The following is a 25150-nucleotide window of genomic DNA, read 5'->3' on the forward strand; positions in this document are numbered from 1 at the left end:
ATTAAATGCTAGGGTTAAACTTTGACTTGGTTTCTGGCTCTCTTATTCTCACCCACCAGCCAGGAATGAGGGTAGTTGTCTTGGCAGTACTTTTTATGAATCACGTAAGTTTTTGCTTTGACCTAGTACCTCACCACTCTAGCTCGCAGGTTTAGTGGTTCTGTTACTTTATTTGGTGGCTTCAAAACTTGTGAGTGGGGTTTGATAATCATGACCATAAATCATCAATAATCATCAAGATCATCAGCCTTTGAGGAGATTCCCCAGTGGTGCTATGAGGAGCTGACCTATAGTGTTGTAGAAAAACAGTTATAGCTTTGCTGAATACGAGTCCCTTATGCAGATGTGTCTTTAGGTCATTTTTAATATCTGGTTAAAACTTTCCACACCTCTATCGGCCTGTGGATGGTGTTGTGATGTTAAAGCGTAACTCTTTTGTTGAAAAAAAAACATTCCCCTCTGGATAATCTATGTATATTACAAGGATTTTTTAACAAACTTTGTTGCGGATTCCTACCTTTTTGTTATTATCAAAAAATCCCTTTGAGTTTGTCTGTGCCCATGTGGGAAAGTGAGTCTAATGGGAGTGGTTTCATAATTATCAATCAGCTTCTGCACCTGTAGGGCTCTAATGAGGAAAGCTGCTTGGCCTACATCCCTTTAGATGTGAAGTTGGAAGTATCTAACCAAAAATTTGATTTTTGTTGCAGGGGATGCCTGATATCTGACTTGTATCTTAGGGCAGACTTCTGAGAAAATCAGTCAGCCAATCACACAAGCAGGAAATTATGTTTCTGGGGGGCGTTCTGTACACATTCTGAGTACAGAACACCTCCATGTAGCCATATTGCATTGCAAAAAATACAGAGCTGCAGATTGAAAAAGAAGGGTAATTTTTAATAACATTTAATTACAATATGACTTGTATTGCAATTGTATACACCAGTCCTCAAAATTTCCACTCGCCTGCTAGCATTTGGCGAGTGGATTTAAGCTGGGGGCGAGTGATGACAGGGCTGCATGACCAATGTCCCTTCAATATGTGCCTACACTTAGAGCCCCGATGCGATTGGCGGCTGAAGAGGAAAGGTGCACCAGTAGTCTGGTGAGCCGCGCACAGGCAGAGCAGTACACAGGTGCTCTCCTTACAATTCTCATTAAGCCATGGGACCTAACAGTATGACCTCTCTGAGCCTGCCCCCCTCCCCCCGAGCAATGTAGCTGGAGAGCAGAGAGCAGGGAGCAGGAAGTAATGAGTCAGGTGGAGGATTGCGAAAATTACCACTCCGGTTGTCCCAGGTAGGCAGTGCAGAGCTCACTGAAAGATGCCCTGACATGAGAGTGGCAGCCTTCCAGTTTGTGCAGTTTTCTTCTCCTTGTGCTCTATGTAGGTGTCCAGCAGTTCAGCCTGAGCACTGTGAGCAGACTGGTCTGCTTGTGTGCTGTGCGGTGTCAATGTGCGCTGTGCTATGGTGTCAACGGCTGTGCAGTTGTGTGGATCTCAGCGCTGGATTTTACTCCCTCCCGCTGTGCTGCAGCTCCTCTCCTCTCTGCCAGCCTGAATAAAAGGGGGAAGTGGGGACATGCAAGCGTGGAGCCGCACACACAGGCTCCTGATGATGAGATGAATAGGAGAGGGAGAGAGAGGATGGATGGATGGGAGTTGCAGAGGATAATCGAGCGAACGGGCAGGCAAGCAGAGATGACATCATCTCTCTCCGCCCCCCGCATCGCTGCTCTTCCGCCCTTTCAGTGTCAATGTCGGAGGTGCACGGGGAGCAGGGCCGGACTGGCCTACCGGGATACCGGGAAAATTCCCGGCAGGCCGCCTGTTGTCAGTCAAATTTATCAGCTGTGTGGGCTACGGGGCCGCCGGCCGCCATTGCGGCCGCACTTTGCAATTGTGCAGGGCTGGATGGCTGCCCTATGCCTAGCTGCAGTCACTCCAGTGTCATGCATGTCACATTATATCAGTGAAGCAGCGGCGGGCCGGCCGCCGGTGAGTTGCGGCCGCCATGCTCGCCGCCGCACTTTCCTTCCCAGCATCTAACCCGCTTTGTGGACTCACTCACTGGACTGGAGCGATCATGTGACTGAGGGAGGGGAGGAGCCGAGCAGGAGAACTGAACGTCATTTCAGTTCCATCTTCCCGTGCGGCGCCAGCACCGCCCACTATTTCTCCTGCAGGGTCACGTGGCAGAGGAGGCAGAGGAGAAGAAGTTAAGCACAAGGTAAATAAATAGATTTTAATGATATCCTGACCTGAGGCTGCTTTGGGGCGAAGCTGTGGCTGCAGCGCTCCGCTCCCTCGTCCTCCTCCACTACACTGTGCACATCACACTCACAGTCAGCGGGTATCTCCCTCTGTGTGTCTGTAAGCTGTGAGTGTGAAAACCTTAGCCACGCTGCTGATTGAAAAGTCCCCCCCCCTCCTCCTAGACCAGCTTGTGTCTGCAGAGGGGGGGGGCAAAAGCTAGTGTAATGTGGCTTCAGTTGAGCAGAGTGTCTATTCTCTGTCACTCTGCTCGGACCCCGCACTGACAGCCCGCCCTCCCCCTCCTCACACATTGGACAGGAGAGAAAAGAAAATACAGATAGCAGGATCTTCTCTCACCCCCCCCTCGTGTGTGTCCTCGTGGCCCCGCCCACATCCAATCCTCAGCAGCTCCTCCATGCTTCCCAAAGAGAAACGAGCAGCCTGCAGGTAGATAGTGGAGGGAAGGACAGCTTGTATTATGGATGCTGCCTGCAACCCCCCACAGAGGATCCACAGCTCCAGGTCAGCTAAAATCATTGCTTCCTAATGAGACTTCTCAATGATGAAAAGAAAGCAGCACACAGGTGGGTCAGTCATTGATGGGGCTGAACAGAGTGTGTCACCTCCAGAGTCCCTCAACCAACACAGCAGCCCACTAGGGTTTCCATTGTGTGGTGCACTACAAGCCCCAGCATTGTCTGCCAGCCTATGTATAACACAGGCTAGTAGGCCTTGTTTGCTGACCAATCCAGGGCCCAAGCCTTCATCTTTGGTGAGGGAAATATCCCCCCCCCCTTTTCGCCAACCTCTGAGCACACTTATGTAAGGGAGAGCTCTGTGGACTGTGATGTAAAGGGGGGCTCTGATGTACGTGGGGGCTTTGGTGATCAGATACCCCCTTACATCAGGATTCCAAGAGTACCTCTTTGGGCCAGTTCACTCCAGACACAGTTCCATGTGCTTTTTTTCTGCACAAAATGCATGCACAGTGTTTTCCATGTATTCCAATGGCTTTTGATGGCTCTAGTTCACACCATGCTGTCAGTTTTCGGTCAGTTTCTGCACCAGAAACTGACTGCATGGTGTGAACTAGAGCCATCAAGATCCATTGGAAAACACTGTGCATGCATTTTTAGCGCAGTAAAAATGCGCACAAAACTGTATGGAACTGCGTCTGGTGTGAACTGGCCCTTACATCGGTTTCCCTTTACATTACAGTCCACAGATCTCTCCCTTGGAGCCCTTTCACATGGGCAGACTCTGCCAAGCAAATCCACCTGCTCAGTGGGGGAACTCTCCACTGATTCCTGCTGAGCAGGCGGATGACGGGTCCATGTCTGCTTCACTTGTGCAGAGTGGACACAGTCACAGACTGCTGTTCTCTATGGACCGGTCTGACTGTCATCCAATCTGCAAGACGGATGGGGAATCTCCATCCATCTTTTTTCATTGGAGCGGATGCAGGCAGGTGTAAATGGACACGTCTGTTTACATCCACCTCCCCATACAAAACAATGGGTAGTCCAATCAGTTCAATTGTGTAAAAGGGGTCCTTCTGCAGGACCAAAATCAAGGGCCCCGTGATGGGAGAAAAGGACACCAGGGGCCCTTCATGGTTTCTTGTGGGCCCTGAAGGTTCTAGTTACGCCTCTGGGCACAGACACTGACTGCAGTGAGACTGCATTATGGGCAGGGTGACACTGCATTATGGGCACGGTCAGGCTGCAATGATGGGCACGGTCAGGCTGCAATGATGGGCACGGTCAGGCTGCAATGATGGGTACAGTCAGGCTGCAATGATGGGTACAGTGAGGCTGCATTTGATGGGCACTGTTTGCTGCATTGATCTCTTGTACCATGCCCGCAGCTCCTGAAATCTCCTGTACCATGCCTGCAGCCCCTGACATCTCCTGTACCATGCCCATAGCCTCTGACATCTCCTGTACCATGCCCACAGCCTCTGCCATCTTGACATTTTGTGTACCATGCCCAAAGCCTCTGACATTTTCTCTACCATGCCCAAAGCCTCTGACATCTTCTGTACCATGCCCAAAGCCTCTGACATCTTCTGTACTATACCCACAGCCTCTGACATCTCCTGTACCATGCCCACAGCCTCTGCCATCTTGACATCTTCTGTACCATGCCCATAGCCTCTGACATCTCCTGCACCATGCCCACAGCCTCTGCCATCTTGACATCTCCTGCACCATGCCCACAGCCTCTGACATCTCCTGCACCATGCCCACAGTCTCTGACATCTCCTGTACCATGCCCACAGTCTCTGACATCTTCTGTACCATGCCCACAGCCTCTGACATCTCCTGTACCATGCCCACAGCCTCTGCCATCTTGACATCTTCTGTACCATGCCCATAGCCTCTGACATCTCCTGCACCATGCCCACAGCCTCTGCCATCTTGACATCTCCTGCACCATGCCCACAGCCTCTGCCATCTCCTGCACCATGCCCACAGCCTCTGACATCTCCTGTACCATGCCCACAGCCTCTGATATCTCCTGTACCATGCCCACAGCCTCTGACATCTCCTGTACCATGCCCACATCCTCTGACATCTCCTGTACCATGCCCACAGCCTTTGACATCTCCTGTACCATGCCTGCAACCTCTGACCATCTCTTGTTTTATATCATGTCTGCAGTCTGGAGAGGAGTCAACGGTTGGGGTCACGGGAGAAGTCAGACGTGTGTGGACTGTGGAGAGGAGACAATAGGAAAACCAGAGCCACCAACTGGGAGCCGACTGACTGATCCCTGCACAGTGCACCTGAGAGGTGGTCAGTGACAGCGCCGCCAGGCCAGTCTGAGAGGGGGGGGGGGGTCATTGATGTAAGGGGGGGTTGATGTAAGGTGTCCCCCTTGATGATTGCTCCACTTTTACCACTTTTAACTGTAATTTGCTGTTATATATCCCTAGCCCTATGTGCTTTCATATCGGTCTTATCTATATATAATACACTCTTCAACTGTGCTTTACAATGCATAATTTTCCCTTTTATGAACAAGAAAATAATGACGTTATGTTGTTGGGCTGGTATAATAATGCTATGGGGCTGGTATGACATTTTTTACAAGGCTGGTTTTTACTCCCAGTCCGGCCCTGACGGGGAGCAGAGAGAAGACAACACCTCTCTCCACCCCTTGCATCGCTGCTCTTCCGCCCTTTCAGCCTCAATGTCGGAAGTGCACGGGGATCAGAGAGATGGTATCATCTCTCATCGCCCCCCCGCATCACCGCTCTTCTGCCTTCACTCGGCACCCACCACATGACATAGTGCTGCCACCAATGCAGTGGCAATTTGCATCTGGTGGCAGGTGATGTGGCAAGTGACATTCCATATCTTGTGGCAAGTGACGTTCCGCATCTGGTGAAAGGCAACGTGGCAGGTGAAGTGGCAAGTGACTTTCCATATTGTGTTTTCCCTTGTAAACACAAAGGGGATTAGATATCAAAATCTGCTAACATTCACACAATCATTGCAAGAAATCCCCGTAGTGTAAAGCATGTGTAAAATGTAATTTTATATGTATCACCTATGATCGTCATTACCATCTTTCAGTATTTTTCTGAAATACCTCCATCCGGAAAAAAATGAATGTATGGCCATTAAATGGAAGTGGCAATCATAGGAAAAACAGAAATTGACATTTCATACATATTACAAACATTATGGTGATTATTCACAATGTGTGTGCAAATGCTGCTATGTTTGCACAACAATTGTTTTCATTAATAGAACCCCAATTATTATTATTATTATTATTTTTTTTTAGGGTTATTAAGATGGTTTATACAAAATGTACTACTAATATCATTATAAAATCTGTAGCAGCACTTATGCCAGCACTTATGCCAGCCACTTGTACAGTTGTTAGTGTAAAGCCTGACATTGACAACTCCAGTAACAAGAGAAGAACAGCAGCTGTGCCTTCTAAGCAGGAATAGTTGCCCTTTGCAAGAAGTAGAATGGCGCTGTTCAAAATTACTCACAGATGACTTGTAAATTAGCCGTTGCAATACAGTCTATTGGTTTTACAAATGAATGCAAATAAATCCTTTCATTGCACGTATGCACCACACATTCGTTGGATTAATACAGTATTTACCCCTCATATGTTTTCAGTTTACTTTTTCAGTATTCACATACAAATTACTGAGCAATAATTATTTTATTATGTTACACCGAGTAATCTATTTTTTAATATAGAAAAAATTGAATTTTTTTTTTAATTCCTTATTTAGCGAATTCCAATAATACAGACAAAGCCTTTGCAATACAATTTAAATACAAACATATTTAATGAGAACAAAAACATAGGCTGTTTTGACAAAATGTCCAGACAGCATCCACAAACTCCAGCTATCATTATCAAGCAGAGAACAAAGCAAATCTTTGGCATAATCAAGTATAAAAATAATAGAGAACATAGACTTAAGCCCTGTACACACGGGCCAGAATCTCGTCAGGGAAAAAACCCTTGTTTTTCCTGACGAGATTCTTGGCAAGAATCTCTTGCCGCCCGAGTGTACAGACTCTCCTTTCAAAAGAACCGCGGTTCTCTTGAAAGGTAAGAACGTGGTGACGTCATCGCGTATGACGAGCATTTGCTCGTCACATTGGATGCCGTCGCCGCCATCTTGCTGAACCCTACCTATGCCTAGGAAGCTACCGCGCATGCGTCAGTCATTTCGAGCATGCACGCGTTTCCACAGTGACAGGTAAGTATACACACTCTCAGATTTCTCAGCAGGAAAACTGTTCTCTATTTTTCTCATCTAGATTCTGGGCAGTTTTCTTGTCGAGAAACCTGAAAGGCTCGTACACACGCTCTGTATACTCGGCAAGAAAGCTCTGCCAGCAGTTTTCTTGCTGGTTCTTGCCAAGTAAACCGAGCGTGTGTAGGAGGCTTAAGTTTATACATTAACCAATGAACAGAGCTTAGCAAAGCTTATACAATCCATAGGACATCATAAATAGTTACCCCAGAATTATTGAGAACTTGTTGATGCTAATTTTCATATCTGACGCCACATGTGAAAGCAGGAAGCTCGACATCAGGGGGTAGAATGATATTTTTTAGGGGAATGGATTCTGGGCGCAGGGTACAAAGGAATGGCAGATTCAGGTCATATGAAAGTTAGAAGGGGGAGATGGGTTACTTCAAGGAAATTGGGTAAGCTGGACTACTAACTTTGGGAAAATCTCTTACATAAAATGTGTATGTGTTGTATTTCTTTTGTGCTGAAGGAAAGCAGACTTTTGTCTTTGTGTTGATGACGTAGTCAAATCAGTTTTGTTTGATGCTGAAAACTCTGTTTTCATTTGCTCTTAAGATAAGAATAAAGACTTTTATGCTTAAAGCCGAGGTCCACCCACTTTTTTTTTTAAAAGCCAGCAGCTACAAATACTGCAGCTGCTAACCTTTCAAAAATGGACACTTACCTGTGTAGCACGCCTGCAATGTCGGCAGCCAAGGCTGAGCAATCGATCGTCTCTTGGCTGCCCCCGTTGCCATCCTCTGTGCGGGAATCAGGAAGTGAAGTGTTGCGGCTTCACTGCCTGGTTCCCTGATGCGCATGTGCGAGCGGCGCGGCCCGTCCTCACTGGTCCCCGCTCTCTCCTGGGAACAGTGTGTTTGCAAGTGCCATTCGTCATCTGGGAAGACCAGGTGATGTCAGTCTCAAAGGTTTTAAATGCCCAGACTCATCTGACCTTGCCCCAACAATCAGCACCATGGGTTCTTGGCAGTTGTCTAGAAAACTGAAACTGAAAATAGTTGACGCTCACAAAGCTGGAGAAGGCTATAAGAAGATAGCAAAGCGTTTTCAGATGTCAATATCCTCTGTTCGGAATGTAATTAAGAAATGGCAGTCATCAGAAACAGTGGAAGTTAAAGCAAGATCTGGAAGACCAAGAAAAATATCAGACAGAACAGCTTGCAGGATTGTGAGAAAAGCAATTCAAAACCCACGTTTGACTGCACGATACCTCCAGAAAGATCTGGCAAACACTGGAGTTGTGGTACACTATTCCACTATAAAGAGATACTTGTACAAATATGGCCTTCATGGAAGAGTCATCAGAAGAAAACCTCTTCTACGTCCTCACCACAAAAATCAGCGTTTGAACTTTGCAAAAGAACATATAGACAACCTGATGCATTTTGGAAACAAGTTCTGTGGACCGATGAGGTTAAAATAGAACTTTTTGGTCGGAATGAGAAAAGGTACGTTTGGAGAAGAAAGGGCACAGAATTTAATGAAAAGAACCTCTGTCCAACTGTTAGCCACTTCCTTACCGCGTCATTGTGAAATGACGGCGGCAGGAACCCCTCCTCGATCCAGGAGGACGTCATGTGACGTCCTGGGCTTTGCGGGTGGATATCTGAATGATGCCTGCAGCTAGAGGCATCATTCAGATATCCTTCTCTCCTGCCGGCGATTCTGCACAACGTAAGAACGATCATAGCGGCGATTCCGCCGCTAGATCGTTCTTACAGGCGGCCCCTCCCGCCGCCATCCGGTGCTTCTCCGGGCTCTCCCGTGCCATCGGGGGCCCGGAGAACGAATCGTCCGGCGCTGGCAGGAAGCATAGAGATGACTGGTGACCAGATGGTCACCAGTCATCTCTATGACCGTCGGAGGACCCGGGCGCGATGTGATGACGTCACGCCCGGGTCCCCGTAAGTAAACAAAGCCGCAATTGCGGCTGCTAAGCAACAGCAAGCATGAGATCGGTGAATTTTTTTTCACCGATTTCATGCTTTCCAGCCTGGAGGAGAGATGTGGGGTCTTATTGACCCTGCATCTCTCCATAAAGAGGACCTGTCACACACATTCCTATTACAAGGGATGTTTACATTCCTTGTAATAGGAATAAAAGTTATAATAAAAAAAAAAAAAGTGTAAAAAAAGAAATAAATATGTAAAAAAATAAATAAATAAAAAATATTTTTTTTTAACGCCCCTGTCCCCAGTAGCTCGCGCGCAGAAGCGAACGCACACGCAAGTCCCGACGACATATGTAAACGCCGTTTAAACCACATATGTGAGGTATCGCCGCGTGCGTTAGAGTGCCAGCAACAATTCTAGCACTAGATCTCCTCTGTAAATCTAAACTGGTAACCTGTAAAAAATTTCAAAGCGTTGCCTATGGAGATTTTTAAGTACCGAAGTTTGGCGCAATTCCATGAGTGTGCGCAATTTTAAAGCGTGACATGTTAGGTATCTATTTACTCGGTGTAACATCATATTTCATATTTTACAAAAAAATTGGGCTAACTTTACTGTTTTGTTATTTTTTTAATTCATGAAACAATTTTTTTCCAAAAAAAAGGCGTTTGAAAAATTATTGCGCAAATAGCGTGCAAGATAAAACGTTTCAATGACCATCGTTTTATTCCCTAGGGTGTCTGCTAAAAAAACATATATAATGTTTGGGGGTTCTGCGTAATTTTCTAGCAAAAAAATTATGATTTGTACATGTAGGAAAGAAGTGCCAGAATAGGCCTGGTATAGATGGGTGTATAACTGCCCTGTATGGAAGTGGTTAAGCATGGGGGTGGATCAATCATGCTTTGGGGTGATATTGCAGCCAGTGGCACAGGGAACATTTCACGAGTAGAAGGAAAAATGGATTCAATAAAATGTCAGCAAATTTTGGATAGTAACTTGATGCCATTTGTGAAAAAGCTGAAGTTAAAGAGAGGATGGCTTCTACAAATGAATAATGATCCTAAACACACCTCAAAATCCATGGGGGATTACATCAAGAGGTGTAAACTGAAGGTTTTGCAATGGCCTTCACAATCTCCTGACCTCAACATAATTGAAAATCTCAAAGAACTGGAAGACTTTTGTAAGAAAGAATGGGCAAAGATACCTCAAACAAGAAGTGAAAGACTCTTGGCTGGCTACAAAAAGCATTTACAAGCTGTGATACTTGCCAAAGGGGGCAGTACAAGATATTAACTCTGCAGGGTGCCCAAACTTTTGCAGATGCCATTTTTTTGTTTTCTGTAATTCTGAAAGTGTAAATGATGGAAATAAAATCTAACTTTTTTTGACATATTATAAGAATGTCTAATCTGTAATTTGATGCCTTTTGGAGATTTTTCCATCTTTCCTTGGCTTCGTTATGCACATTAATACAAATTTTTACCTGGGGTGCCCAAACTTTCGATCCCCACTGTAAATAAACTGCCACGGCACGAGGAAAGAGAGCCGATAAGTGGCAAGTCTGGCAGGGAACATATACACTGATAATCAGTGCAGCTTCATCAGTGCACAGCAGTGCAGCCTAATCAGTTCCCATCAGTGCAGTCTCATCAGCGTACATCAGTGAAGAAGAAATATTACTTATTTGCTAAATTTTATAACATAAACAAAGAAAAACATTTTTTTTAATTGTTGGTCTAGTAAAAAAAAAAAACTTTCAGTTAAATACCAGAAAAAGAAAGCTCTATCTGTCTCAAAAGAATTATTCAAACGTCATATGGGTACAGTGTTGCATGACTGAATAATTGTCATTCAAAGTGCAACAGCACTGAAAGCTGAAAATTGGCCTGCGCAAAAAGGGAGTAAAAGTGCCCAGTATTGAAGTGGTTAAATACCACCAAAAAAATCTCTGTTTCAAAAAATTTATAGAAAACGAGTGTTGCAGAATCAAGTAATTGTCAGTCGAACTTTCATAGCACTGAAAACTGAAAAATGGTCTGGACAGGAAGGGTGTGCTGAGAGACTTCCTAATTTGCACTTTAGGCGGATAACAATGTGGGTCAATGTATAGCAATCAATTAGAAATCACATTTTGGTATTTGAAATTTGATAAAAAGTAATAGAATCTATAGAATTATAGAATTACTGTGTGTAATGTTAACTGCACTAACCTAATAAATAATCCTCTAAAGCCGGGTACACAAGATCGGTTTGTCTGATGAAAACAAACCGATGGACTGTTTTCATTGGACAAACCGATCGTGTGTGGGCCCTATCGTTTTTTTTCCATCGGTGAAAAAAAATAGAACATGTTTTAAATTTTTCCTATGGATAAAAAAACGATAGAAAAATCTTATCGTCTGTGTGGAACTCCATCGGCCAAAAATCCATGCATGCTCAGAATCAAGTCGACGCATGCTCGGAAGCATTGAATTTCATTTTTTTCGGCTCGTCGTAGTGTTGTACGTCAACGCGTTTTGGCACAATCTGATTTTTGACTGATGGTGTGTAGGCAAGACTGATGAAAGTCAGCTTCATCGGATATCTGATGAAAAAATCCATCGGATTAGATTCTATCAGATATCCGATCGTGTGTACAGGGCTTAAGACTTGTGTAAAATTAAGTTATCAGTATCTATTTACCCCCCAAAAAAAAAAAAAAATTTAAAACGTTTTCTTAATTTTTTCCTTAGCTAGCAAAGATATGCACTTACAGCAAGTGGAAAAGGACATGCAACATATTGTTTGTAATCTTTGTTTTAGTATTCATTGTCACTCGTCTGTATCTGCTTCCTACAAGGTGAGTCCTGATACTTAATTTGTTTTGCAGATTAGATGTGTTTCCATATAGTAAAATTGTTACCCCCCATGAAAAACATGCACTACCTATTGCAGATCATGTTTATGGAAGGTTCTCCATCCCATTGTAAACAGAAACTTTCAATCAGGCATCTACCTTGACCACTACTGTTCCCCTGTGTGATAAGCTCCCCATCTATTCACTTCTCCATTGATATTAAAATAGTGTCCCTTTACATGTTCCACCAAATCATGCAAATCATAGCATCTGTCCTAGACCTTTATTTATTCACTGACTCCCATCTTGTCACAAAATAATAAGAGGAAATGAGAAGGCCAATTTGGTCTTTTATGAAAGTGTCTGAAGGTACTTTAGGTGCCCATAACAACCAATAGGGTGTTATTATGGTTGGATTGGCCAATATAGAGAGGACCATGTCAACATTAGTACCTGACATATTGAAGGGGTTGTAAACCCTCATTTAAAAAAAAATAAAAAAAATAACAAACATGCCTATACTTATCTGCTCTGTGCAATAATTTTGCCCCAATCCTCTTCTTCTGGGGTGCCCGTCGGCACTCTAGGCCCCTCCACTTCATCGGGTGCCCTTTGCGGAAAGCCCCTTTCCCCTGCAGTACTACCGGATGCCCTCCGCACCTGCCGGCAGCAGTTGCAGGCACAAAGGGGGATCATAAGGATGGAGAACAGGGAAGGGGCCGGTAAATGTGTCATTTACTGTCCCCTTCCTTTTCTAAGTGAACACATTAAATGATTGTTTTTGATCACCAACTGTGTTCATTAATGCTTCAGTTTATGAATGAACAGGAGCCTCTGTCTCCTGTTCATTCATCTGCAGTGCAGCTGTGGATACAGAAAAAAGGACTGGGGAATGTGTTTCCTCAGTCCCTTTCTCTGTTTTAAAAGTGAGACTTCAGGGGTCTGTTTAGACCACTGATACCTCACCAAAGGCCCCAATAGCATTGTAGGGAAACAAATATTAAATACAAATTAATGAAAAAATTAAATTAAATAAAAAATTGTAACAAAATCATTTTAAAAATTGTAAAAAAATCAGACAAAAAACACACACTCAATATGTAGCATAATTGAGCCACAGCAGCTCGGGTCCCCAGCTGGTGTTCCTGGCCCCTCCCTCCTGTTGAGTGCCCCCCACAGCAAGCAGCTGAGGGTACCTGAGCAGGCTTGCTCCTGAGCTGCGCGGCTCGGCCCCGTCCCCCAGTCAGGGCTGTCTTTAATATTGATTGGACCCTGGGCAAAAAAATTCTAGGGGTCCCCCCATGCAATTTTGCTCTCCACCTACTCTGAGACATACAATAAATATCAGCTAGACTTAAAATCAGTTTACTGTATCAGATCAGGCAGTGATTGCGATTGGTTGCCAGAGGTTACAGCATATCATTACCACTTACTGACTGGTTGCTAGAGGTTACAGCACACATTACGGCTCACTGATTAGTTGCTAGAGGTTACAGCATATGATTTCTTCTTGTTGATTGGTTGATTACTGTACAGTAAAACTGCTCACTGATTGGTTGCTAGAGGTTACAACACATCATCTCTTCACTGCAGAGGGGCATGATATACAGGGTGGGCCATTTATATGGATACACCTTAATAAAATGGGAATGGTTGGTGATATTAACTTCCTGTTTGTGGCACATTAGTATATGTGAGGGGGGAAACTTTTCAAGATGGGTGGTGACCATGGCGGCCATTTTGAATCCAACTTTTGTTTTTTCAATCATGTGACACATCAAACTTATTGGGAATTTCACAAGAAAAACAATGATGTGCTTGGTTTTAACGTAACTTTATTCTTTCATGAGTTATTTACAAGTTTCTGACCACTTATAAAATGTGTTCAATGTGGTCTCCAGTGGTAAAACACCGCTATTTTACCACGATTTTACCGCGATTTTAAGGCTCCGCTATAGGCAGATCCAGTGTGAAAGGGGTCTAATGAAGAAACATCAGTGGCTGTCCTAGCTTCATTCAGCAAGAGCCCACAGCATAGCACTTGCCGCATGTCACTGGAGAGCACATTGAACACATTTTATAAGTGGTCAGAAACTTGTAAATAACTCATGAAAGAATAAAGTTACGTTAAAACCAAGCACACCATTGTTTTTCTTGTGAAATTCCCAATAAGTTTGATGTGTCACATGACCCTCTTCCTATTGAAAAAACAAAAGTTGGATTCAAAATGTCCGACTTTAAAATGGCCGCCATGGTCACCACCCATCTTGAAAAGTTTCCCCCCTCACATATACTAATGTGCCACAAACAGGAAGTTAATATCACCAACCATTCCCATTTTATTAAGGTGTATCCATATAAATGGCCCACCCTGTACATATGAATGCTGCCTTTATTTACATATGAATATCGTCGGCCTCAGCTATTTACATATGAATGCTTCCGCTATTTACATATGAATGCTCACGTTATTTACATATGAATAACGGTTATTTACATGTAAAGACAGGGTCTGCAGGTGAGTCATCTGTACACAACAATAGGGCAGAGCTGGGCAGCACTAGTAGCAGCACTTCACACTGAGATATCAGGACACCGCACAGGACTAAAACCTCAAGAGACAAGGAAATTTAAACTGGGATAGTTGGCAAGTATGAGGCAGCTTCTTTGGGCCCCACAACAATGACAGGGCCCAGGGCAGCTGTCCCTTTTGCCCTGCCTTAAAGACGGCCCTGCCCCCACTCTCTCCTCAATGGCTTCTGGGACAGTCGAGGCCCGGGACAGTCGAGGCTCTCATGCACAATGCTGGTATTGGGTATTGAGGGGGGGGGGGGAGGGGCTGCTGCTGCACACAGAAGGATTTTTAACTTCATGCATAGAATGCATAAAGGTAAAAACCTTTACAACCATTTTAAAGCTGCACTCCGGCAGAAACGTTTTCCCTGTGTTGTTGCTGGTGCTTTATTACTTTCTTTCCTCAGTCTTTAGTCTAAGAGAAAATGAAGGTGCATTTTTTTTAAATCACAGGCTTGATTACCTATGATTTCTGCATTGTAAAACCAGTGGCCACTATGCCCTCTATTGCCCCAGACACTGGCATTGTAACTTCCCCAAAACAACAAAGGAGAGGATGCACTGACCAAGTGCATTACCATAAATACATTTTATTAAGAAGTACAAAATAACAAGTGAATACTCACAAACACATATCATGCACAGACATATCTAGAGGTGCAGGTGACACTGCTTCCAAATCACCATAGGAAAAGCTTCATAGCGTCTAGGAATGGGTAATCTCTTGCTGAGACCTCGATGTCTTGCCTGTATAAGCAGATATAACCACTGCAGACAGCCTTTATCAGATTTAACTTACCGAAACACGTTTTTCCATCCACAATATCTGTATTGCAAGCAGGAGGTATAGCAGACAACAGGATGCAGTAGATGATTGAAAGATGGTATTTGAAGGTCAAAACATGCGAGCAGATTGCATGAAAGGCCTAGACAAGTGGCCATCTCTTATCCCATAAGCATAATGAAGCAGGAACAGGAAATACATCACAAATATGGGAGGGGCAGGGAGAATAAAACAGAAAATTATGGTGCAATACCCAAAACAACCACAAGAATGCAGTCTAACAACCAATTATAGAAATATTACCATAACTATGCATTATATTATCTCTTACATACAACAAGTGTGACAGCACAATATGCGTTTGTGAGTATTCACTTGATATTTTATACTCCTTAATAACATTTTTTTAAGGACCCAGTGCACCCCCTTTACAAAGCGCACAGGAACAGAGCAGAGGCTGTCAATCACAGGCTGTGTACTGTGGCTTTTTCCCCTTTTTATCTCTTGGTGTCAGAAAAACTTGTCAGAAGTGACTTATGCAGATATCAGACAAAGGAGACAGCAGACAGAGATGATACTTAGAGCTTTAGAGAGGAAAGTAAAAACTATAGAAATATGTACTTTGTTCACATTTAATGTCTGAGGTTTACAACCACATTAATATTTGAGGCATCTGAGTATGTATAGCTGAATTCAATTCACTTTTATCTATTATTATTTAAAGTGTTACTAAACCCAGGACCCTGCATTCACTATACCTGTATCTGGTCTCCCACATTACACAGAATATGGAAATGGATTTTTTTTTAGTAAATACAAACTGCTAAATACCCTTTCTCATCAGCAGTATAAAGCAGTCTTGTCACTTCTATCAGTGTCTGGTTAAAGCTTGTATGAGGAGTCTTCATACCCCCCTGACTGTTCTATGAGGCTCAATGACACCTAACCCTCGGTCTGGACAGTGCTGATTGGCTCTGTGCTGATCACATGCATCCTGACAAAGAAAAATAACTTTATATCAATACACGCCAAACTAAGCATGTTCTATCAAGAGATAGATTGGGGACAGTGGAAGAAGGAGAGGATTAGAGATGACAGGCTCAAACAGCTTTTTTTTACACAATACAGAGGATTAACCCCTTAGGTTCCACTGTGAGTATAACAAGCATGCTTTACTGCATATACAGACTGATTTTCCTGTTGTGGGTTTAGTAACACATATCTTAGTCATATACAGCTTATGTGTCCAGTTGCGGTGGAATTAGTCTCAGAATTCCTCACCCGCCAGTGGCACAGAACTCTGGGAATTGTGGACAGATCTATGTTGCCTCTATGCTACAAAGCTATATACTGTATGTAACAGGAGTCACTTTTGGGCACAGATTGAGCCAGGAGATAAGGGACATATGTTGGATTGTTTTAGCATGGACAGTAATCCACCATACATTCCTTAATGTCTGCAAAGAATATTCTGACCCTACCGGTCAATAATGACTCATTCAATGCTTAGCCCAGGCTAGTGAGTTGTTAAATGGGGCTGGCTCCTGAAAGGCCTTTCATTGTGTGATAACACTGTTTAAAGCCTATTGATGCTCAGGTGTGAATACCTTTCTGTCGGAGACAGACCGTCTGTCTAAAGATGTGGATTGAGGGGAAATCATTGTGTGATGGTGTTTTGTTTTAATTCTGTTAATGAAGGAATGTGACTTCTCAGGTGGAGTGATTAGGTCATGTTAATAATAGACCCGTTCCGAAATGTCTGGAATGGTTAGTAATTAGCCATCTGAAGGTGTATTAAAGGCCCCCCAGGGTGTGATGTGTGGGTGGAGAGTTTGATTGTTCCTTACATGCCTTGAAAACTGTATATAAACTTGAGAGCTAACCATTAAAGATGTCTTTCATTTGAAACCAGAACCCAGAGCTGTGTGTCTCGGTTATTCTGGGAAATGGGATGTCTGATGTCTGTTGGATGGTTGGAGTGTCAGATAAGCTGTCGTGACTGATGGAAGGGATATCGTAAACGGTGGTGACCGTTACACTGTATATATTATATGTAGAAATATAAATACTTATTTGCTTCAAGATGTCAGTTCTCTATAAATTGCCACTAAGGACCCAAAATGCAAAGGTTGTCTAAAGCGTATGAGATTGAAATATATTGCCTAATTAAATATTTATCGTCTTCTATTATGTCATTATAATAACAATACTTAATATTCTACACAAATGTGAATAGTGGAAGAATTACCCATAGATATTTTCTCAAATTTTTTTCATGATTTTTTAATGCAGTAGCAGATACCGTATATGATATAATGCCATGGGCAATGCCACACAGTTTGCTTGTTAGTACTTTTAACATTTTGGTAAGTTGTAAATAAGGAATAAGAATTCACAGTTAGGCCCCTTTCACACTGGGGCGGGAGGTGCGGTGGCAGTAAAGCGCTAATTTTGCGGAGCTATTCGGCCACATCGGCCGAAAAAGGGTTAAAAACCACAGCAAAGCACCTCTGCAGAGGTGCTTTGCCGCCAGTATAGCCGTTGTGTCCCATAGCTTTCAATGGGCAGGAGCGGTGGAGGAGTGGTATACACACTGCTCCTTCACCGCTCCAAAGATGCGGCTAGCAGGACTGAAGGCTTTCACACTGGAGAAACTGCAGCCGCAATTTTTAGCGCAATAGCGCCTGCAAACCGCACCAGTGTGAAAGGGGTCTTATTGCTCCTACCTCTTTCATGTGTCACCCGAAATGTTTTAATAATAGACGTATACTCCAATCCAGGTTAAGATGTCCAAATTTCTGTTTTCCAGGATTATTTATAGCACATATTACTACTCCATGTTACGCTTTCAGCCTTTCTTTGGATATTATTTTTTTAATGCCCTACTAATGATTCTACAAATACTGCATATGTTTTGGGCATATATGATATTGCGGATGCTTTATAGGTTCACATTCACTGGAAAGGTATGAATAATTTTTTTTATCATTTGTTTGCAGACTGTGATTTAAAGTATATCTGTATTGTCAGGGAAATTTGGCTGTACGCTATTCGCACACCATATCTCCTGTGCTAATAAGCACACATTTCGTGTAATGATATAATGGGGGTTATTTACGAAAGGCAAATCCACTTTCGTAAATAACCCCCAATGTATCTTACCTAGCACTCTATTTCCCGTATATCCCCAAGTAAACAGACATCATCATAGCTTAAGTTCTCAGCTCCATCAGCCTGACTGCCCCAGCGACCAGTCAGCTTGGCTTTTTATTCGTAAATCACAAAAGCATTGACAAACAGGAAGTGATGGCTCCAGCAGCCAATCGCTTCCTCCATGGGAAGTGACATCACAGGATATGACCTCCACACAGAAATGACCTAACAGGAAATCCTTCCAACAGGATGAGTTAATACAAACAACCAATGGCTAAAGGAGTCCTATGGGTGTGTCTGAGCAGAGACAGGGTGTATTGCCTTTCCTGGATTCAACTAAACCAGTGTTTCTCAATTCCAGTCCTCAGGCCCCCCCAACAGGTCAGGTTTTCAGGATTTCCCTCAGATGAAAAGGCTGTGGTGATTACTAAGGCAGTGAAACTGATCAAATCACCTGTGCAAAATAATGGAAATCCTGAAAACCTGACCTGTTGGGGGGGGCCTGAGGACTGGAATTGAGAAACACTGAACTAAACAAAGGAAGCTGCATTGCTGAACAAACATGAACTCTGTCTCTGACCATAACAACTCAAAGGCTCCCTTATTTCCGCTGATAGGAATCCTTATTCTGCGTTGTTCCAAAAAACAACGCATACCCGGATTATGCTACCGTTCCTTGTGGATGGGAGGCTATCTGCAGATGCATGCTATGAGTTCCTAACATGTGCTGATCAGACACAGCAGAGACAAGAGCGTACATCCGCCTATAAACGATAATGTCCTTGCAGAGCGAACATATCCCCTCAGACGATCGTCTGTGCAATGCACAAGGGCCCTTTCGCTGACGGACATACCCCCACTCTGCAAACATCTCTCTCCAATCCCAGGAAGTTTTCCAATTCCAGACGGGACTCGACCAGCGTCAGTCTGCCCCAGTCTGCTCTTTAGAGCAGGTTGCGGGAGAACTAACACTGGGCGACACTATGACAATACATATTAAATACATCTTCATAAAATTTCCACAACAGTATGTATTTAATATAATGTAATATAATGCTCTTCATTTAGGCTGCATTCACATCTGAGCATGCATGCAAAATCATGCGGCTTTGCACGCATTAATGGAATGCATGAAAAGCACTTGTGGTGCTATTCATTGTTAATGGCACCCTAAATGTGAAGAGCAGAGGCACGGTAAAACATTCAGTTAAATGTGTGAAGCTCAATGCCCAAAAAGTTACATGAGCTTTGTTGGCGCGTTTGTTGTGCATAGGGCAGCCCGTTGAAATGAATGGGCTACCCTATGGGGTCGATTTACTAAAGGCAAATAAACTGTGCACTTTGCAAAGAGCAGTTGCACTCCGCAAAAGCAGTTGCTCCAGAGCTTAGTAAATGAGGTAAAGATTAATTTTGCAAAGAATACCCAGTCACGTGCAAGGAAAATAAAACAAAATGCATTTTTGCTTGCACATGATTGGATGATGGAAGTCAGTAGAGCTCCCACTCATTTGTTAACCTCCCTGGCGGTAACCCCGAGCGTGACTCGGGGTGGATTTTTTCTGCTGCGATCGGTATCCCCGAGTCACGCTCGGGGTAGACATGCAGAGCCTGCAGCGTGCGCTGGCTTACCTTGTCCTGGATCCAGCGATGTCACCGCGCTGTGTGAGCGAGCGGGACCTCGCTCGATTCACACAGCGTCCTCCTGTGCCGCCGATCTCCGTTCCCTGCGACGTTACGACGCACGGGAGCGGAGATCGGCGCCAAATTCAAAAAAGTAAACAAACACATTACATACAGTATACTGTAATCTTATAGATTACAGTACTGTATGTAAAAAAAACACACACCCCTTGTCCCTAGTGGTCTGTCCAGTGCCCTGCATGTCATTCTATATAATAAAAACCTTTTTTTCTGCCTGAAAACTGTAGATTGTCCATAGCAACCAAAAGTGTCTATTTTTATGTCAAAAATGGTTTTAGATCAGCTAGAAAACAGCGATAATAAATTATAATCACTTGCAGAATTGTGCGATAGCGATTTGCGGGGAAATTCGTCAAAAAAAAAAAAAAATAATGACAGCAACAATTCTGCAACTGAGAAAATTTCAGTGATTTTGAGTTGATTACATTATTGAATAATTTTTATTTTAATTATATTATTACTTTCTATAATTATTTATAATTATTTATTATATTATAATTTAAAATTTTGTTTTTAAAAAAATGTCATACCCGAGATGCCTATTAGATTCTTGTTTGGTCATAAAAAAAAAAAAAATAATGACAGCAACAATTCTGCAACTGAGAAAATTTCAGTGATTTTGAGTTGATTACATTATTGAATAATTTTTATTTTAATTATATTATTACTTTCTATAATTATTTATAATTATTTATTATATTATAATTTAAAATTTTGTTTTTAAAAAAATGTCATACCCGAGATGCCTATTAGATTCTTGTTTGGTCAGATTTAAGTGAGTTATTCCTAAAAATCACAGGCCTACAGTATAAAACACCAAATTTCCTTGCAAATAATTGTACCGCTTTCAGCATGTTTTTTCAGACAGAATCATACCGCCAGGGAGGTTAAGCTCTGGAGCAACTACTCTTGCAGAGGGCACCGTTCATTTGCCTTTATTAAATCAACCCCTGAGTGTGCAGCACGAAAAAGTGGAAAAAAAGTGTGCGAAAACGCGCATTAACAAGACACTAATGGGGTTGATTTATTAAGAGCAAATAGACTGTGCATTTTGCTAAGGCAGTTTCTCCAGAGCTTAGTAAATAAAGGAAAGCTTCACTTTGCAAAGAATACCTGATTAATGTGCAAGGAATCTTTTTAAAAAAATAGCATTTTTGCTTGCATATGATTAGAAAAACTCAGAAGAAAGGCTGCTTTTTTACGAACCCGATAAAAGGTATAATCAGCGCAAACAAATAATTGCTAAAAACAAATAGCAGCTGGACACTGAAAGTCAATATTGCAACACCCCAACAATCAATATAAAGTGGGGGTTTGCAGGCAGTTTTAACCCTTTTTTGGCCGCTAGCGGGGGGTTAAAAGTGCCCCGCTATCGGCCGAATAGTGCCGCAAATCCGACGGTAAAGATCCGCTTAAAACATTTTTTAGCGGAATTTTACCGCTGACGCTAGTGGCGGCACAGTGTGAAAGGGTTTTTATGTACATGTGTTTCTTTTGGGGGGGGGGGGGGGGATTTTTTTTTTTTTTTTAATTTGCAAAGATTTCAAACAAGCTTCTTTCACGTTGTCAATATGGGGTATTGTTTGTAGAAAAATAATTCATTCAATCCGTTTTGAAATACGGCTGTAACATAACAAAATGTGGAAAAAGTGAAGTGCTGTGATTACTTTCCGGATGCAAATATAATGTAAATATTGCAATTGCAGCACAAGTACCATGTTAAAATGGCCAGCATCTATTGTTAAAAAAAAATAAAAGTTTTTACATAGGAAAAAATGTAAAGTTGATAAACAGTGACATTGACAGAGAAGAAGCTTTAAATAGCACAGAGTTTAGAATCTGAAAAAATAGCAGTAATATAGATGAAAAATATACAATATTTGCCTACGGCAGGTTGATAAATATTAGATTAAGCCATTGGGCATGTAATGTAGATATATTGTACGCTGTAACCATTTGAGAAAAATTATTTAGTTTGGTACCCTGTGTCCTAGATGTTTATTAATATTGCTAGTAATCAATAAAGTGTTGAAATAAAAAAGTTGCATACATTTTATCTTATGCTATATAAAAGCATAATTTAAAAATATAGCAACTGTAATTGGTAATGTGGATGTTTACATTCCTTGTGACAGCAATAAAAGTGATCAAAATATATATTTTTTAAAAACATAATTTTATATTATAAAAAATAAATAAAAGAAATAAGAAAAAAAATTAAAGCGCCCCGTCCCCGCGAGCTCGCGCAGCAAAGAAAACGCATACGGCAGTCACACCAGCATATGTAAACGTTTTTTTAAATCACACATGTGAGGAATTGCCGCGATCGTCAGAGCGAGAGCAATAATTCTAGCCATTGACCTCCTCTGTAACTTAAACCTGGTAACCGTAATAAAATAAATAAAATTAAAGCGTCTCCTATGGAGAATTTTAGGTACCGTAGTTTGTCGCCATTCCACGAGTGCGTGCAATTATAAAGCGTGAGATGTTTGGTATCTATTTACTCAGCGTAACATCATCTTTTCACATTATACAAAAAAATTGGGCTAACTTTACTTTTTAATTATTTTTTTTTATTCATGAAAGTGTCTTTTTCCCAAAAAGCTGCACAAATACCATGTGACATAAAAAATAAATCGGATTTTAACTTGTAAACACCAAATGTCAGAAATAGGCTTAGCCATTAATAAATGTGTCATTTTGGCATGAGCAAAAGCTGCCATTTTTTACTTAGAAATTGAATTCCCCGGTTGACCATCTGGTTTTTGGTCATAGGCTCACTAAATAGTCAAGGATTGTCATAACAGAAGATTCTAAAAAGATAAAAAAAAAAATGGTTATATTTCCACCTGTTCTTGGGAAGCTTGATTTTTATATGTATGAAGGATGGAGTTTAGGTTAGCTGTTGCATGTAAACAAGTTATAATTTTAGATTTTTTTAATTATAGTTGCCTTTTCTTACAAAAAAAAAAAAAAGGCAACTATTCTTTCAGCATTTGTTCTCAGTAAGGTTCTCCATTTTACTTGGAATACTGTATATCTGAAAATTAACTTATAGCAATTTAAAATGCATTGTTTCTTATGCTTTGTTTAATTTATTGCTTTTATCTTTAAGGCTTCATTTCCACTGGCGTTTTTACAGCCACTTGTGTTAGCCTTTTTTACAGCTTAAAAACGCCTGTCCATGTTTATTTTGTAAAAAAAAAAAAAAAAAAATTGTGAGCGGAGCTCAGAAACGCTGCGGTAGCGTTTTTGAGCGTTTTTTAATGTCTGGCGTTTTTACAGCTCTATTGCTGGAGCCACAGAACGCCCTGGTCCCGCGTTTTTTTACAGCTCAAAAACGCCTATGCCATTTGCAGCTCAAAAACGCCTATGTGGGCATGATGCCATAGAATAACATGGACAGGCGTTTTTAAGCTGTAAAAAACGCTCAGAAAAGTGGCTGTAAAAACGCCAGTGGAAATGAAGCCTAAAACTCTGCTTATAACAGTGCAAATTAAATCTGAACATTATTCCAAACCCTTTTGTACCATGCAGCTAGGCAATGATGTTCGAAGTGATGTGGAGGACAGTGACAACAGTGGACAAGGATTCAAAAAGTCTTCAGAAGTAGAGAAAAAGAGGGGACACCGGCGCAGCAACAACAATTTTGTGTCCCGCAAGGCTACAGAAAACGGAGTGATTAGTAACAGTCACTGAAAGACCACTTTAGTTACAGCTACTTATGGACCGTACCACCTAATGCTCTTGTGATCTTTGCTACTTTAGCTGTGTTGAATATAGTGGTCATGCACTCTGGCATAGATGAATTTCAGATATTCTAAACATTGCAGAGCAATGTGTTATATATCTGTTGATAGGTTACCTAAATCCTTATGATGCCATAATGCTATGCAGATGTATACAGTATTTGAGTTGTTAACCTGTAGAGCTTACAATCAGATTTTTTTTACGTTGTGCTCTTTGTCACACTACAACTAGTTGCCAATTTACACCAAATCCTGTAGCCCTATTACTAATTTAAAATATCTGATTATAGAGCTTCATAAAACTTTAGTAGCTCTTAAACAAAATCTTTACTAAAATAATGTAGTACGCAATTTGAGTTTCTATTACTGTCTTGTTTTTGGTCTTTAGCACAAGTGGGATAAAGGCTACATTGTAAAGGTTAAGTCCACCCAAATATCAGCCTGCTGGTAGATGCCTGAATGATGAATTACCCATTAGCTTCTATTTTTAACATGGGCACCAGAGAAAAATGGTGGTAGCTGTTGTCTCAGCTGTGCCCAGTTCACAGGAACATCCAATGGCCATAGTACTTGAGCCTTTTCTAACAGGACGATCAGAGCCTGGAACTCCAGATGGTCATTTTCCATTTAAAAGAAGGTAGTGAATGTTTAGGCAACTAGCAGTGACCGAAAATAAAAAAAGAACTTCAATATGAGTAGATGGACTGACCTTTAAGTGGTTACTTTTTCTTGAATGATGCCTTATTGATTTCTTTTAAATTATACCATTATTTTTAAAACCAAATTCAGATAACCAGCTTCAAAATAATTTATGGCCAGTTACAGTATATGTAAGGTCAATAAAAAGAGTTTGGAGTTTGGAACCATTTTGAACTGTTTTAACTGAGAATACATGTATACTTTTTTATTGTTGTTGGTAGAAATATAATTATTGAACTAAATAAATAATAAAGTCTAAATGCTAAAGTTAATTTATAAATGTGGATAATTATTTCTTATTATCATCAATACAATGACCACTCTAGAAAGCAAAGTCCAAAATCTTGGCAATGGTTTCATATCAGAGTGAAAGGGAAGCTGAAAGACAATGGAATAATTAGTGGAATGCTGTTGATTTAATGGATTAAAACATTTACCCCCCTTCATTACCAGGCCATTTTTTGCGATACAGCACTGCGTTACTTTAACTGACAATTAAGCGGTCATGCAACTCTGTACCCAAATAATATGTATGTATTTTTTTTACTGCGTTACTTTAACTGACAATTGAGCGGTCATGCAACTCTGTACCCAAATAATATGTATGTATTTTTTTTTCTACAAATAGAGCTTGCTTTTGGTGACATTTGATCATCTTTGTGGTTTTAATTTTTTGCGCTATAAACAAAAAAAGACC

General features: G+C 41.8%; 1 protein-coding gene across 1 annotated transcript in view; it reads left to right on the plus strand.

Moving 5' to 3' along the window:
• Window positions 1-24725, plus strand: part of LOC120915228 (ceramide synthase 4-like) — a 190858-nt gene extending 166133 nt beyond the window's left edge. Inside the window, exons 9-11 of the mRNA XM_040325564.1 lie at window positions 11690-11796; window positions 17961-18117; window positions 23543-24725. Of these exons, the coding sequence (XP_040181498.1) occupies window positions 11690-11796; window positions 17961-18117; window positions 23543-23704 (426 nt within the window). The 3' untranslated portion in view covers window positions 23705-24725. The remainder of the gene's footprint in view (window positions 1-11689; window positions 11797-17960; window positions 18118-23542) is intronic.
• The last annotated feature ends 425 nt before the right edge of the window (window positions 24726-25150 follow it).

This window comes from Rana temporaria, chromosome 1 (assembly GCF_905171775.1).
Source record: "Rana temporaria chromosome 1, aRanTem1.1, whole genome shotgun sequence".
Classification (NCBI taxonomy): Eukaryota; Metazoa; Chordata; class Amphibia; order Anura; family Ranidae; genus Rana; species Rana temporaria.